Source organism: Puma concolor, chromosome D4 (assembly GCF_028749965.1).
Source record: "Puma concolor isolate L17-30 chromosome D4, mPumCon1.1.hap2, whole genome shotgun sequence".
Lineage (NCBI taxonomy): Eukaryota > Metazoa > Chordata > Mammalia > Carnivora > Felidae > Puma > Puma concolor.
Window position 1 is genome coordinate 88,864,026 of NC_141679.1, and position 15,456 is coordinate 88,879,481.

Below are 15,456 nucleotides of genomic sequence, written 5' to 3' on the forward strand. Positions count from 1 at the left end.
GGCAAGAGTGACGAAAGGCCCTGGTCTGAGCTCAGCTCAGGGCCCGACCGTGGAGTCCCACGGCCCCACGCTGGGGTTGCCCGATGGTCACTGAAGCTGAGACTCCAGAAGGACTCCATGGGGGGGAGGGGTGGCGAACGGGGGGGGGAGGGGTGGCGACGGTGGGGGGGGTCCCTCCAGTGTGTTTGCACTCGGCTGTACCACCGCTTGTAGCTCGCCTCACCTCGGAGACGTAGAAGCAAAGGCACTGAGGCAGCTGTGACAACGGGGCGGAAAGAACACGGGACCGGACCGCATCACACTCTCAGGCTTTTTGCAAACAGCCGTGTGGTTTCAGATGCATTGCTTCCAGTTCCTTCTGGTTCCAAAATTCTGTGACCTCGAGGTCACACGGGGAAACAGGAGGACCCTGCCCCACGTAAGCAGTGACTCAGTTTGAAAGCCACGCTTCCTTTTTTGGGGGGAGTATCACTCTCTTGAATAGGGAAGAAACGTACACAGAGGAAATCCAAAGTAGAAAAAATTGCCCTCGGCGGCATTTGAAACAGGGTAAGAGAGGGCCGAGAATGAAAGTGATCAGAAAAGGACATTTCTAGGCTCTAGAAACTCAAAAACAGTACCAACTGATGGATGGGCTCCAGGAAGAATTTTAAAAACGCCCCCGCTGACCCTTCGTGGCTGCAAATCACCTATTCTGAGGGGAACGATCGGTTACTAATGTATCTTTCCGTGTTTTGTAGCCTTCACGTTTGGGGGCAAAAGCAGCCTTTGAGTGCTCCTCTCTCGGTCCTTGAAACATTTATTATTTGTATTTCCCACTCACTTCTGATCTGTGTCTCCTCCTGGTTTTCACAGACATAACCCTTTAATAACGGGGCCTTTGAAAGAACAACAACATATCGGAATTGATTTTTTTTTTTTTAAGTTTTTTTGATTCCTGGCGGTGTTGGACGGTTACATTCTTCCAGGTGTTTCCATGACCAACAGAAAATGAAGCAGGATCAACTAAGGGAGGCACTTCTGGAAAAGCACTGTGGATCCCAATACGACTTTGATCGGCATCGGCTTTAGGAGACATAAGGGACCGAGGGCGTGCTGAGGGGCAGAACGCTCAGTGCACGACCATCTCCTCTTAGGACAACTCGAGACCCACCCCTTGAGACCCACCCCGACACCTCTGGCTGAATCTCCAGACACTCTGTGACCACGCCCCCCCCGCCCCTCCCTCTGTTTCTGTCTTTCTTTTTTTTTTTCAACAGAGCTTTTCAACCCCAGCTTTTTCATACCTCAAATTTCTGGGCTTCTAGCCGCAGTTTTTCTATATTTTGGCTGACTTCTGTTAATTTGTGATCCAGGCTGGCTGGGTCTCCCATCTGAGGATTCTTTAGGTAAACATCTTTCATTTTTGTGATGGCATCTCTGGAGGGGGGGGGGAGGGGGAACCAAGAATGAGCAGAACACGGTGAAAGGTGAATGTCACGAGCTAAGTGCAGTCTCCTGACGCCCTGGGAACCGTGTGAAGGTTAAGCAGGGGAAGACTGGGTAACGTCTGGGTTGGCGGGGAGCATCGGGGCGTGCTTTCCTTCTTCAAAACTCTGTAAGAATTCCGCTACCCAGGCCTGTGTCATCCAGAGACGGTTATTAAACTCTCAGGTCGCCTCTTCTGCATGCTACCTGGTGTCTCCCCGTTGCCTTTAGCAGTTGAGAAACGTGAATCGATCCTGACCCCTCCCCTTGCCCCAAACGACCATAAAACCAAAGCAAACCCAGAGATTTCCTTGTGCGCATCCTTCACGCAAGCCAAAGCGACAGCTGCCATCCTGGGTCCTGTGGGGCTATCGTTCGCTCACCCCGTGGAGAAGCACAGTTAACTGCTTTGGAAATTTCCCTACACACCCCCTTCAGCTATTAAGAAACCAGACCCATCCAGTTGGTATCCATGATGGGAGAGCAGCCGAGCCTCAGAGCTGCGTACAGCGAGATTCCACCGCCTTCCTGAAATCAGGTGTCGGAGGCCCGCCCACAGCAGCCCGAGTAAGGGATCCCCATGCTTGGGTGATCTCTAGGACCACAGAGGCCTATTCATTTGAACTCTGGCTTCAAGGCACCTTCAGAGGGGGTCAAGATGTTAAAAAGTTTAGGGGCGCCTGGGTGGCTCGGTCGGTTGAGCATCCAACTCTTGATTTCGGCTCAGGCCACGATCTTGCGGTTCGGGAGTTCGAGCCCCGCGTCGGGCTCTGCGCTGACAGCCCGGAGCCTGGAGCCTGCTTCGGGTTCTGTGTCTCCCTCTCCCGCGCCCCAAAATAAATACACATTAACACATTTTTTCAAAAAGACGTTAAAAGCTTAACCCAAGTGACTCTGCGGGTGGTAGCGGGCCAAGTTCAAGGAGCTTCCGTAAAAGACACTCTACACCCATCACACGACATCAGACCAATGAACCAAACCCTATTCTGAGTCACAGGGAATAGTTTAAATTTTTTTTTTTAATTTTTTTTTTAACATTTATTCATTTTTGAGACAGAGAGAGAGAGCATGAACAGGGGAGGGTCAGAGAAAGAGGGAGACACAGAATCTGAAACAGGCTCCAGGCTCTGAGCTGTCCGCACAGAGCCGGACGCGGGGCTCGAACCCACGGACCGCGAGATCGTGACCTGAGCCGAAGTCGGACGCTTAACCGACGGAGCCACCCAGGCGCCCCTAAATTTTTTTTTTTAATGTCTATTTATTTTTGAGAGAGACAGAGACGGAATGCGAGTGGGTTAGGGGCAGAGAGAGAGGGAGACACAGAATCCGAAGCAGGCTCCAGGCTCCGGGCTGTCAGCGCAGAGCCCAACGCGGGGCTCGAACCCACAAACCGTGAGATCATGACCTGAGCCCACAAATCCTCCCCATGCCTCTACCCAACCCCTCACATCTGAGCGCAGCCGTCCCGCGGCTCCTCTGAGGGTACCCACTGCTCGCTGTCCCTGAGGCCACAGCTTCAGAACAGCCCTCCATCCACCTGCACTCCCCGCCCCCTCACTTTGTTCCACTTCCTTCTTTTCCATGGCATGTATCACTTTCCAGCACGACATAATTTATCATCATGCGTCTCGTTCATCGTCTGTCTCTTCCTACCCGATTAGAAGCTCTTTGAGGAAGCCCTGGGGGCTCCAGCTCTCATTGATTTGGTATCTCCCCGCTGGCGGGCCCATACCTGGCACACAGTAGGTGCTCAATAAATGCCGGCGAGACGAATACGGCAAACAAACTGTAGCGTCCACCTGGACGCAATTCCTCTCTTGGCTTTATGGCTACACCGCCAGCTACAGCCCGATTTCTCTGCAAATCTTCTCAAGAGACTTGACGCGATTCTCTTCCTCCTCTCTCTCCTGATCGGTCTCTCCAGAAGCTTAATTTCATTCATCTTTTCAAGGGACCAACTTTTGGATTTGTCGATCCCCTTTGCTGAGGGCATACTTTTTTTTCCTACATAACTAATTTACGTTCTTTCCTGGCTTCTATTTATCTTTGGTTCCATTTGCTGTGTTTTTTCTAACTTTTTTTTAAATAATTTTTTTAAGTTTATTTATTTATGATTGAGAGAAAGAGAGAGAGAGGGCACAAGCTGGGGAGAGGCAGAGAGAAAGAGGGAGACACAGAATCTGAAGCAGTCTCCAGGCTCTGAGCCGTCAGCGCAGAGCCCGACATGGGGCTCGAACTCACAGACGGTGAGATTGTGACCTGAGCCGAAGTCAGACACATAACAGACCGAGCCACCCAGGTGCCCCCTTTCCTAACTTCTTGAGATGGATACTTAGCTCACTGATGTTTAGCGGGTTTTTTTTTTTTTTTTTTTTCTAATATGTATCATAAAGCTCTAAGTTTCCTTTTATGAGTATCACCTTAGTGATAGCCCAGTAGCTGATTCAGAGAATGTGCGTTCAGGTTCAGTTCTGCTCTGTGTATTTCCCAGTGCCTAGTATGACTTCTTTAGTCTCTCAGTTATTCAGAGCTACATTTCTGAATTTCTAAATTTTTGTTCTTGGTAACCAGCTTTATGTCAGGCTTCAGGGAGCACACCTTGAATGCGGTCTCCCCTTGGATGTTTGTAGAGATTCGCTTCGTGAAAACAGGATGTGCTCAATTTTTGGAAATGTTCTGTGGGTGCTTGAAAAGAATGCGTACCATGCAATCAGTGGATAGGTGTGTCCTGGGTCAATGTGATCAATCCTATCATTTAAATATTCTGCCCTGAATGTGTTAAATCTGTTCTGTCAGTTACGGACAGAAGAGCATTAAAAAAAAAATCTCTCCCTACAACGATGTGTTTGTGTTTCTTGTACACACTGATGTCCAAGGGTTAAGAGCAAAACGTTGTTTATGTTTTGAGGTCATCTGGTCCTACGGATTTAACTGAGCTGTTTGGTACTCGAAGTATTTATCGTTATAAAGTTGATCCTCCTTGAGCTGAATAGTTAGAGGGTTTTTTGGCCCGAAAGTCAGTCTTCCTTTGGTCGGCACTGGCCAATCAGTGGATGACAGATCTTTTTCCATTCTTTTATTTTCAACCTTTCTGTACCTTGCGTGTTAGGGGTGCCCTGGAGCCTGCTTCGGATTCTGTGTCTCCCTCTCTCTCTGCCCCTCCCCTGCTAGAGCTTTGTCTCTCTCTCAAATAAATAAACATTAAAAAAATTTTTTAATGAAATCTACCATCAACTTTGCGCTTCTGACTAATCCTGCCTTCTTCTACACACAAATGTCAGCGGCATGACATAGGGTTTGTTCATCACTTTATCCTCAGTGCCTATGCTATCTCCTTGTTGTACACAGTACATGCTCACTAAACAGTCATTTAGTGAAGGTTTAAATGTGATTTGCCTAATTACCAGCAAGGCTGCTGGAAGGGTTAAAAGGTTAACCAGGTTCCCTGGCCATGACCCAAGTGGCAGAGGAAATTTTCTACGTAATTATTGGACAGCGTCCGGTGTCATCTCGGATACTTGAGTCCTAACTTCCTACTCTCGGACAGAACACAACTGCTCACATATTAAACGGCATGAGGTTTAACTGGCTTATATACACCGACGACCCTTTCTGTATTTGGTCCCACGTGTAATAAAAAGTACAGGGACAGAGTTTTCATTTCAGGAGGTGTATTTCTAATATAAAACAGCAGCGAAGGTAATTATATGTGCTGCTACATTTTATATGGCGTAACAGGATTTATAAAACCCACCCATTTTTCAGGAGCTGCTTTACCAGAGGCAAAAAAATAAATAAATAAACAGCTACTTTTCTTTTGCATGTACTTTAACTGTACTGACCTACCAATTGTTTGATTTATGCATAACCAAATTTTATTTTTAAAAACGATTTTTTTTTTTAATTTTTTTTTTTTTTTCCAAACGTTTTTTATTTATTTTTGGAACAGAGAGAGACAGAGCATGAACGGGGGAGGGGCAGAGAGAGAGGGAGACACAGAATCGGAAACAGGCTCCAGGCTCTGAGCCATCAGCCCAGAGCCCGACGCGGGGCTCGAACTCACGGACCGCGAGATCGTGACCTGGCTGAAGTCGGACGCTTAACCGACTGCGCCACCCAGGCGCCCCTAAAAACGATTTTTTTTAGTGTTTATTTATTTTTGAGAGAGAGACAGAGAGAGAGAGAGACACAGAGCACAAGCAGGGGGAGAGAGGGAGGCACAGAATCCAAAGCAGGCTCCCGGCTGCAAGCCGTCAGCGCAGAGCCCGACGCGGGGCTCGAACTCACGAACCGTGAGATCATGACCTGGGCCGAAGTCGGACGCTCAACCGACTGAGCCACCCAGGCGCCCCTGCATAACCCGATTTTAATCCCAGCTTCCATATTGTTCAAATTACACAGAGTCACTTTTTGGCTACATGCAGAGCACAAAATCTCAAGTTATCTTTTAGAAAATCTCAAGTTCAAATCTCAGCTGGATCAGTGACTCACCTAACTCACTCAGGGAGAATTTTAGAAGGTGGGAGACGATTAACAAAGTGGTTTTTCAATCGGGATTAGTAGCAAGTATCCCCTACGTGATATAAAAGATGTACAGGTTATAAACGTGGGAAGCACAAGGGAAGACAGATATCACATCTCTTCCGTTTTTTTTTTTTTTTTTGTGGGTACGATTCTAGGAACTTGCAAAACAGCTCCGAAAACTGGGAACCCCGGAAGGGGAGGCAGAAGCTGGTCAAGAGTCAGCAACCGTCACCCCCCTGACGGCTGGCGGTGTGTAGGGCATACTGTGATTTATTTTCTAGACACTGTCAATATGTTCCGTAACAAGATACGGAGACGCGAGAACCTCTGGGAAGGCTGACTGTCGTTCAATGTCAGGGAGAAGAACAAGCACGTTTTGGACCCAAAGCTAGGACACGGGGCAAGGGGGAGGGGCTAGAGTCACGCCATGTTTCTCTTCCTCATTTGTACACGAGACTTGGCTCTGGGGCACGTGGGTGGCTCAGTGGGTTAAGCATCTAATTCTTGATCTCGGCCCCGGTCACCCTCTCAGTTTGTGAGACAGAGCCCCGTGTCAGGCTCTGCGAGGACAGTGCGGAGCCTGCTTGGGATTCTTCCTCTCTCCCTCTGTCCCTTCTCCCCCTCCTCTCTCCCTCTCAAAATAAATAAACTTAAAAAAAAAAAAAAAACAAAAACAAAAAAAACCCAACCCTCAGCTATACAGTCACGATTTAAAAAAAGAAGAAGGTGGGGGGGATGGGTGAAGCAGATTAAAAGCACACGGATCATGATGAACACTGCGTAAAATATGAACTGTCGAATCACCACATTGTCCACCTGAAGCTAATACGACACCGCACGTTAACTCTACTGGAATTAAAATTAAACACCTAGAAAGAAATACAAAATTTAAGGGTCGCCTGGCTGGCTCGGCCGGGGGAGCGTGCGACTCTCGATCTCGGGGTTGTTGAGTTCAAGCGCCACGTTGGGGGTAGAGATTACTTCAAAAGAAGTAAAAAAAAATTTTTTTAAATGCACAAATATAGAAAAAAAAAAAACCTTATGTATTTTGTTGCCCAAACTCAGAATAAAACCTATTTGTGAAAAGAATTCTCCTGATCGGTACTGAAGTCCTCCAGGAGACTCTCCGCGACAAAACACGCGGCCGAAATAGTCACTTATGTTGAACCCGTTTTAGGATTTCCTGTCTTTCCAAACTGAACCTGAATTCCTCTTTTTCTTTCTTTCTTTCTCTTTCTTTCTTTCCTTCTCTTTCTTTCTTGTTTTCTTCCTTCCTTTCCTCTTTCTTTCTTCCTTCCTTCTTTCCTTTTTCATTTTTCCTCCTTCCTCCCTTCGTCCTTCCTTTCTATTCCTTTTCTATCTTCCTTCCTTCTTCCTTCCTTTTTCTTTTTTATTTTTCCTCCTTCCTTCCTTTTTCTTCCTTCCTTCCTCTTTCTTTCTCTCTTCCTTCCTTTTTTCTTCCTTCCTCCTTCCTTCTTTTTCCTTCCTTCATTTTTCTTCCTTCCTTTCTTTCTCTCTTCCTTTTTTCTTCCTTCCTCCTTCCTTCTTTTTTTTCCTTTCTTCCTTCCTTCCTTTTTCTTTCTTTCTTCCTTCCTCCCTTTCTTTCTTTCTCTCTTTCTTTCGACTTTTTTTTAAGTCATCTCTACACCCAACGCGGGGGGGCTCGAACTCACAACCCCGAGGCCGAGCGTTCGCGAGCTCCCCCCGACTGAGCCGGCCAGGCGCCCCCGAACCTGAATTTCTCAGTAAGTCACACTGCTGCACTCTACCTTTGGTCCATCTCCTTTTGAATTTCTTTATTTAAGTCATCGACTTTCTGCTGCAGCTTTTTCCTTCTCTGCTCAGGCGGGAGGTTGCTGAAATCCTCTGGCGCGGCGCCCTGCAGATGCAAACATGCGTGAGCCAGCGGCAGGGCTGAAAAACAGACACCGAGCGAAGCCTGCAGGAAAGATGCCCCCAGACCCCGGGGGCTGCAGATGTCCGCGTGTCTTTTCATGAAATCGGTGAAGCCCTTTCCCACGACACCCAGCTGAGTCGCAGAATCAGTGCATGCAAACCGCCAAGGAAAGTCCCACGGACCGGTTCCCGCTCCAGGTCTGCCGGCCCAGCCGCCTTCCGCCAAAGGCAGAGAGCGAGACGGCAGAAGGAGGGAGGCGGAGAAGTACCTCTGACCCCCGCGAGAATCCACGAGAAACCCATTTTGCGACAGATTCTCCACTTGACCGTCAGGGTCGGTGGCATCGCTGAAGTCTGAAGGAAGTTTGGAGTTTCTGCTTCCTTCGTAAAACACAGGGACAAGCGCCCCTGTCACCCATGTCCCGTCAAAGGCACTGCTTTCCTCCCTGATCTTTCTTCCCATTTCTGCACACAGGCGGAGGCCAAAAGTTTCCATCCCCAGCAAGTGACAGATGGGACATCTGGCTCCTCAGAGACCGTGGGTGAAAAGGACATTAAAACATATATCCTCCCACCTCCCCACCCCCCACCCCCCACTGGACCCTTCCCTCTGAAAGTCTGGTCATGCCTTTTGACATCTAGAGGGTGACCGCAGAAAAGTCCGCGGAGAGCTCGCGCCCCGATCTCCACACCGGCTTCCCAGCGTGCAAAGAAATCCATGCCAGCTGTTTCCAATCTGGCAGGAGGAGCAGATTTTGACATCTTGATCCCCCTTCGGAAACAATTCCTATCTTTCCTCCGTGCCTGCGATCTGAGCAGAAAATATCAACAGCGAGCTTCCAGACAGATGCGTACGCGTTAGAAGCTGCGGCTAGGCTGTTGGTCCCCGAGTGCTTTGACTTCAACGAGGCTGTGACCATAAAGACAGAGAAATGTATTCCACAACCAGGGAGAAGCCAAGGAATTGAGAAAGAGATTCCGCCCCCCCCCCCTCCCCCCAGCCTTGCTTTCGAGCCAATTAAACAAAGACCAGACTGGCTCGGGAGGGGGTGGAAAAGAGGGGACCCGGATAACAGAATTCCGAAATCAAGCTGAATTTGCCAAGCAGCTAATATGGTGCTTTGTGACCAAGGCTCCTTGGCTGCCTGTGACAGGATGCCAGGTTGCTGGGCTGGAAGCGTGTGATTCAGCAGGGTTTACCCGAAGGCCACGCACAGACCTCTCAGCTGATGCTCTCAGACTTGTGCGCGTGTGTGTGTGTGCGTGTAAGAGAGAGAAGATTGGAGTGAAACCAGAACAGAAGTGGCTATTTCCCTGACGGCAAACCGAGCCAGTCCAATCGCCTCGAGAGCGAAGATGAACCAGAAAGAAATCAGACGTGTTTTTTCTTTCCCACGTGCTACTACCGTGTCGGTAACACTTGAAACCCTCAATCGTGTGCTTTTTCACTTGGCTGAATTCAGTCGCCGGGCCTGCGAGCACGAGACTCTGTCCTCGTGCTGGGTTGACTCAAAACAGATCAGCATGCTTTCTGGAATGGAGGGGCTTTTTGTTCTGTGTTGCTTTTCGGTGCTGCAACCAGTCACGGCCGCCAGGAAACCTAGCGAGCGGTCGATGTCGATTCACGGATCTTCACTAAGCCTGACTGTGTGCTGGGAGTCCCGAAGAATTTTTTTTCTACAAAGGATGGAAAAGGTCTCATGTCTGCACTGGTCAGTGCGGTAGCCGCACAGAGCTGCTGCACATCTGAACCGCGGCTAGTGCAACCGTGGGACTGCTTTTAAGTTTTCGTTTCATTTTCCTGAACTGAAATCTGAAGAGCCACGTGTGAAGTGTGGCTACCGTACGGGACGGCACAGGTCTAGATGGAGAACAGGTGTAAGATTTGCGTCTGGTGTATCCACAGCTGCAAAGGGATCTTCAGTAAAACGGACAGTACTTAGGACTTACGAACAGATGCCCTCAACAACAAAAAAGTTAATTTTAATCATTTACGAAAACTAAAAACGGTTAAATGATGAAGGAATGAATTAGGGCCCTTTTGATAGATATTCCGTGTTTCTGTATTGCTGTTTAGAAACTAATCTCGGGGCACCTGGGTGGTTCAGTCAGTTAAGTGCCCCGACTTTGGCTCGGGTTATGATCTCACAGTTCATGGGTTCGAGCCCTGCATCGGGCTCTGTGCTGATGGCTCAGAGCCTGGAGCCTGCTTCGGATCCTCTGTCCCCCCCTCTCTCTCTGCCCCTCCCCTGCTTGCATGCTCTCTCTCTCAAAAAATAAATAAAAATACTAAAAAATAGAACGTAATCTCATGCACTATGCCTCAAACAATCCTCATGTCGCCCTTGGAGATGCAGGTCGTAACCTCTACATCCAAAGGAGCGTATGGTGTCTGGAAGTGCCTTAAAAGGCCATTGTGTCCAATTAGCTTTTTAATTCCATGAAGGAATTTATATTTCTAGCTTCGGGTCAGAACAGACTTTCTGAAGTCTTTGGAATGGCCTGGTTTACAAAGAGACTGGCCACACCAGGTGGCACTGGTGTTTCAGGAGGGGGGGCGTCAAAGCACATATGGTTATTTTAAGTGGCTGTGGCTCTAGGAGGAACTGGTTTTACCCATTTCTGGAATCAAACACTTGCTCCGGAGCATTTCCCCACAAACAGCCCAAGCACGAGCTGCTTCCTGGGATTTTACGCTTGTTTCCACCCCAGGCGTCTCTGGGCAACGCTCCACTTCTTTATTAGCGTCTACGTAACGATATAAAGCAACAATTCAATACCGGGTGGGTAAAATGATTTCTATCTCAGACAGAAAGACCGCCTAATATTATTAGTGATATTATCCTTTGTTGCCAGCACCTCAGCAGAAGAAGAAACACAGAAAGGGCAAGGAAGGAACCCCAGTATCTCAGAGACACCTACTTAATTGATCTAATTTCTCCCCAATTGTTGCTGTCGTAGAACGCAGTTCATTGAAACATTTAGAATGTTTCCTTCTCGTAGACACTTTAATTAGGGACTCGTCTTGGATTTTGAGTTTAAGAAATGTTCAATTTAATAAAATATTCATTTCCTTCCTTCCTTCCTTCCTTCCTTCCTTCCTTCCTTCCTTCCTTCCCTCTTCTGGTTTTGGCGTTAGGGTAATGCTGGCCCCAGAGAATGAGTTAGGAAGTATTTCCTCTGCTTCGATCTTCTGAAAGAAATTATAGAGAACTGATAGAATTTCTTCCCGAAATATTTGGTAGAATTCACCAGTGAGTCCATTTGGGCTTAATTCTTGATAAATGAATGCTAGGATCAAATAAATGTGTGTGTGCGCACATGCGTGTGTTTTAGTACGCTCCACGCCCAACGCGGAGCTTGAACTCATGACTCTGAGATCAAGAGTCACATGCTCTATGGACTGAGCCAGCCAGGCACCCCTAAAATATTCCTTTCCTTTAGGGTTGAGTTGGTTGCCAAACACTGAGTCAGGTGGAAAAAATTTTGTATATGCGCACATATACATATACATGCACGCGTACAAATGTGTACATCAGGATAACCAGAAACTCTTATCCTGCATTATCAACAGAATTGCAGAAAGTGCTGACTTCATCCCTGGTTGAATTGTTGCAATTTATCATGGTCCATAATTTTAGGAAATTCTCAGCTGTGCCGTTGAGACTACTATGTAAGTTACACGTAACTGAAGTACAGTTAAGGGTTATAGAGTTAAGAGTTTCTTTTAAGAAATTTAATAATGATTAGTCTGTTTACTAGGGCTATATGCAAGTAGGTAGGAACAACACAGAACACTAAGTACATGATTTTAGAAAGGCTTAGGAGGCTCCTTCCGGTGTCTGTAAAGTCACCTTGTGATTTCTTAAATCAGCTATGCACAAGGCACCCACGTATTTATGTAGCAACTTTAAAGATTCCGTGGCTTGCGATTCTCGCAGGCTGCCTCGGACCTGAGTTTGAGACCAGCACCATCCCTGCACGTGTCCTTCAGGCTCCCCACATCTTCCATCTGCTTCTGGGGTCCCCAGGGAGGAGCACCCTCCAGCTGCGAAATTTACCTTGACTCCAAATGATCCCATGAGCCACCCCCCCCCCCCCCCGGTATTGAGTATTTCTATTCATGCTCGCACTTAAATAAAGCTTATGAATATTTGCCATCCTCTTAAGGCCCCAATAAGAAAGAAAACCAAATGAGGAGTTAAGCGTTAATTTTCTTAGCAACTTGAAAAGATTAAGATCGCCCCTATTAGATTTTGGACCTTTGTTTTGCAAAGGTCTGATGAAAAAACACCAGCAAAAGCACACGCAAAGGAAACACACACCAAAAAAAAAAAAAAAGCTGATTAGATTCAGGACATGCATAGAATAATTGTGCTTACCAGCTTGAGAGAAAGCTTCATGTAAAAATTGAAGAGGTAACGGGAAAAAAAGAGAGAGAGACAACACATCAGAAGAAGAGGAACTCGACCAGTTCCACCGTATTAACATAGCACATAAATTCACCTGTCGCTTGTGCAAATGGCTTGCAGCGGATCTGTGCAAACGTTCACAAGAGGGGCTGGCCCCTGCCAAAAACCTTCTTTTAGCTGCCACGTTGCCAGAGCAAAGAATAAAGATAGAAAAGGAGAGTTTCTGTTCACAGTTCTGTATCGGTCACATCAGCCTGGAGAGGAGCTAAATTATGTTTGCAGTGGGTAACACATTTGGATAGTAAAAGCCAAGAATAATCAGGTAGGCTTTTGTTCACCAAATTTCACATGGAATGTTTTACTCACAGCGGGGGTCTGGAGAGCAAGGACTTCCATAAGGTACAAGTAATCTATCCTAAGGAACTCTAATCACTGGCATTTCTTAAAGGCACCCACTCTCGAGTGGGTGAACGGGGGACCAGGGACCGGAAGTTGCTTGAGGAAACCACCCACGGGAGCCAGAAAGCCTCTCTGCACCAGGCTGGAGGCAGGACGTTGTTCTCTCCCACCTGAGCACCGCTCACCACCTCCTGCCCCATGGAAGGTGTATTCAGAGGCTCTCCATCCACTCTGAGCCCTACCCCCGGGGGTTACATAGCACTTGGGGAATTAACAGCAGCAGCGGCTCTGAAGGTTACCTTTAGGTAACCTTCTCAACTACCGAGGGACACTTACTCCTTGCTGTGGATTTCCCGGGAATTATCAGGACACAGCAGGTGCAATTCTGCTGGGCCTGCAGATTAGCAAAGGTATAGTGATTCCTCGACACAAAACAGATGACGAGGCATCTCCGAATTAGCAAACGAAACATTCGGTTCTTCGTTAACGGGGGGGGGGACATGCTCTATGGCTATAAAGCAGTGTTTTGAGAGCGCAGTGCCTTTTTGCTTAGCTGTCGTCAATCCTAAAAGTTCCGGCAGCTGTAGTAGGATCAAAAATATGTTGGGGACAAAGCACCGAAGAAAGGGCCCTTTGATTTTAAGTGGCGAGTGGGGAGGGTGTTAAAATTCCTTAGCCAGATTTAAAAAATCTTATTCTTAAGATTAACTCAAAATGGACGCTTCTTTTTAAATAGGCAGGAAGCTTTTAAAGACATTGCCCTTATGGGGGAAAAAGAAAGACTTTGAAGGAAAGAAGTGGTCGGACAAAACTTTTGGGAGAACACGGTACACCCAGGCACACTCGCGACTGTCTTGTGCGCCCCTCCTGTGAGCTTTAGCACAGATCAGTTTGTCACGACTTGGGTTCTTTACAGACAACACCGGGTGCACAGCAGAAAACTTTGCGAATATCTTCCCTAGAAAGCACACTACCACCTACAGATGTCTCCTCACACGTTATCGTCTTCAATGCTGCTAATTCAAAGAACCGGCATTTGAACTTCATACGTTACCTGCTCTCTATTCGGCTACTTCGGTCAGTTATATATGTATGCAAGTTATGTATTCTTCCTTAAGCATCCCGAAAGAAGAATTCTAACATCCAACCTCATGGCACGGGAATATCACCACTTCATAATGAAAACGAATCATGAGGACTGGAAACAAATCCGAGCACCAATAGGAAAATACCGAGTTTTCAAGACAAAATTCGATTTTCCGAAGCGGACCGTGATGGGTAATCTACATAAAGCACCAGCACGGTGCCGTGTATTCTTGTAACGATTATCATAAACTGGTTTTCGGTCGTGAGTTGTAAGCCAGCCAGTTAGATCATTTAACATTAGAAACCGAATCATTTAAGAGAATCGTCTTCAAAGACGGCATTAAGTGCGCTGCGAGACACCCGGGGAACTAAGAAGCTGTCAGTTTCAGGCAACAAGTATGGAGCCTTGGAAGCCACACGTGTCAATAACACATGAGGGAACACAGAGCCAGCGGGTCCATGTGTTATTCTGCAGCCGCAGGTACTAACCTCAAGTACGAAGAAAGGGGACGGTGAAAATAAATACACGAGTAAATGTGTTTAAGGTCCATGGAAAGTCACGGTACTACTCTATGACCTTGCTAGTTGCTTCAGTGGTCGTTCTGGCTCTCCAAGCTTTACGGCATAACCCCCTTACGGATCCACCTGTTTCAGACCGGATCGTGAGCCCTCTTGCTACGCAACTGCCGTCCGTTAAGAGTGTCCTTCTCCTGGGACCACGCTCTGTGGCTGCGCTTATGGGTGAGACTCTGCCGTAAAGGCATATACCCAGGGACATCGTCTCAGACGGCCGAGCTCAGCTCACTGGCATTTTTAGGCAGTTTGGTGGTTATTGGGAAGTTGGGTTCTCTTCCCCCCTCCCGCCCCAAGCTTTCCGGATGAAGGAGCTTGGGATTGCATTTATACTGAGAATTAGGCTTTTTCTGTGTCCAGGTCCGCCAGTGGAGAATTTCATTGCTGGGTCCCCAGTCTTGGTGCTGTCATAGGGGTTAGTGCCTGTGCTGTGACTGTATGACCTGGCCGACACATGGAAACTTACAACATAGTCCCTAGCTTCAAAAGCATACGTGGGCTTCCCTATCGTCCTCTTCATGAGTTCTTTGTGAAAACAGAAAGACTGAGTCTGCCAATAATCAGCAAGAGAACAAGATAAAATAAATAAAAAATTACAGTAACCATAAAACCGCAACATCTGACAAACGGTCGGTCGGTAAGGACTTTCCAAATCTTTTCATCCACTTTGATGGGATTTTTCCATGCAACAAGCTCTCAAACGTGGGGGAAAATATGTCCATGTTTTAGATTTACCCTTGCCCAGCCCAGGAAAAGAAATCTTAATTTAAGGCAATAAAATTACATCTGTAAATGGCAAACCGAGACCATACTTTCTAGTTTCATTTTTCTTACGGAAAGATGAAAACATGGCTAATCGTGCTCAGATGACCTGCTGTAGAAATGTTCAGTGAAACAGAATTTTCTTGCAGATGCCAACGGCTTACAACACCCTTCCCTGGTAGGGTTGCTTTACATCCAATTTGTTAAAAAATAATAAATTAAAAAGAATAAAATGAAATTTGCTTCCCCAAACCTCAGATTGCTTTTTATTTTTGAACTTCCTAATCGTACTCCGGTCATGAGTTTCCTTTTTGTTTTTCTTTCCTTTTTGTTGACT

At 47.1% G+C, this 15,456-nt stretch overlaps 1 protein-coding gene across 19 annotated transcripts in view; it reads right to left on the minus strand.

The window, feature by feature from the left end:
* FNBP1 (formin binding protein 1) overlaps positions 1 to 15,456 on the minus strand; it is a 144,911-nt gene that overhangs the window by 8,924 nt on the left and 120,531 nt on the right. For 11 of the 19 annotated variants that reach the window (XM_086684261.1, XM_086684272.1, XM_086684274.1 and 8 more), the window contains 3 exons: positions 12,270 to 12,284; positions 7,761 to 7,870; positions 1,287 to 1,419 (listed from right to left, as the gene is read on the minus strand). In XM_086684261.1, coding sequence (XP_086540387.1) covers positions 1,287 to 1,419; positions 7,761 to 7,870; positions 12,270 to 12,284 — 258 coding nt within the window. The remainder of the gene's footprint in view (positions 1 to 1,286; positions 1,420 to 7,760; positions 7,871 to 12,269; positions 12,285 to 15,456) is intronic. The other 8 variants (XM_086684276.1, XM_086684275.1, XM_086684271.1 and 5 more) reach the window with 1 other exon arrangement.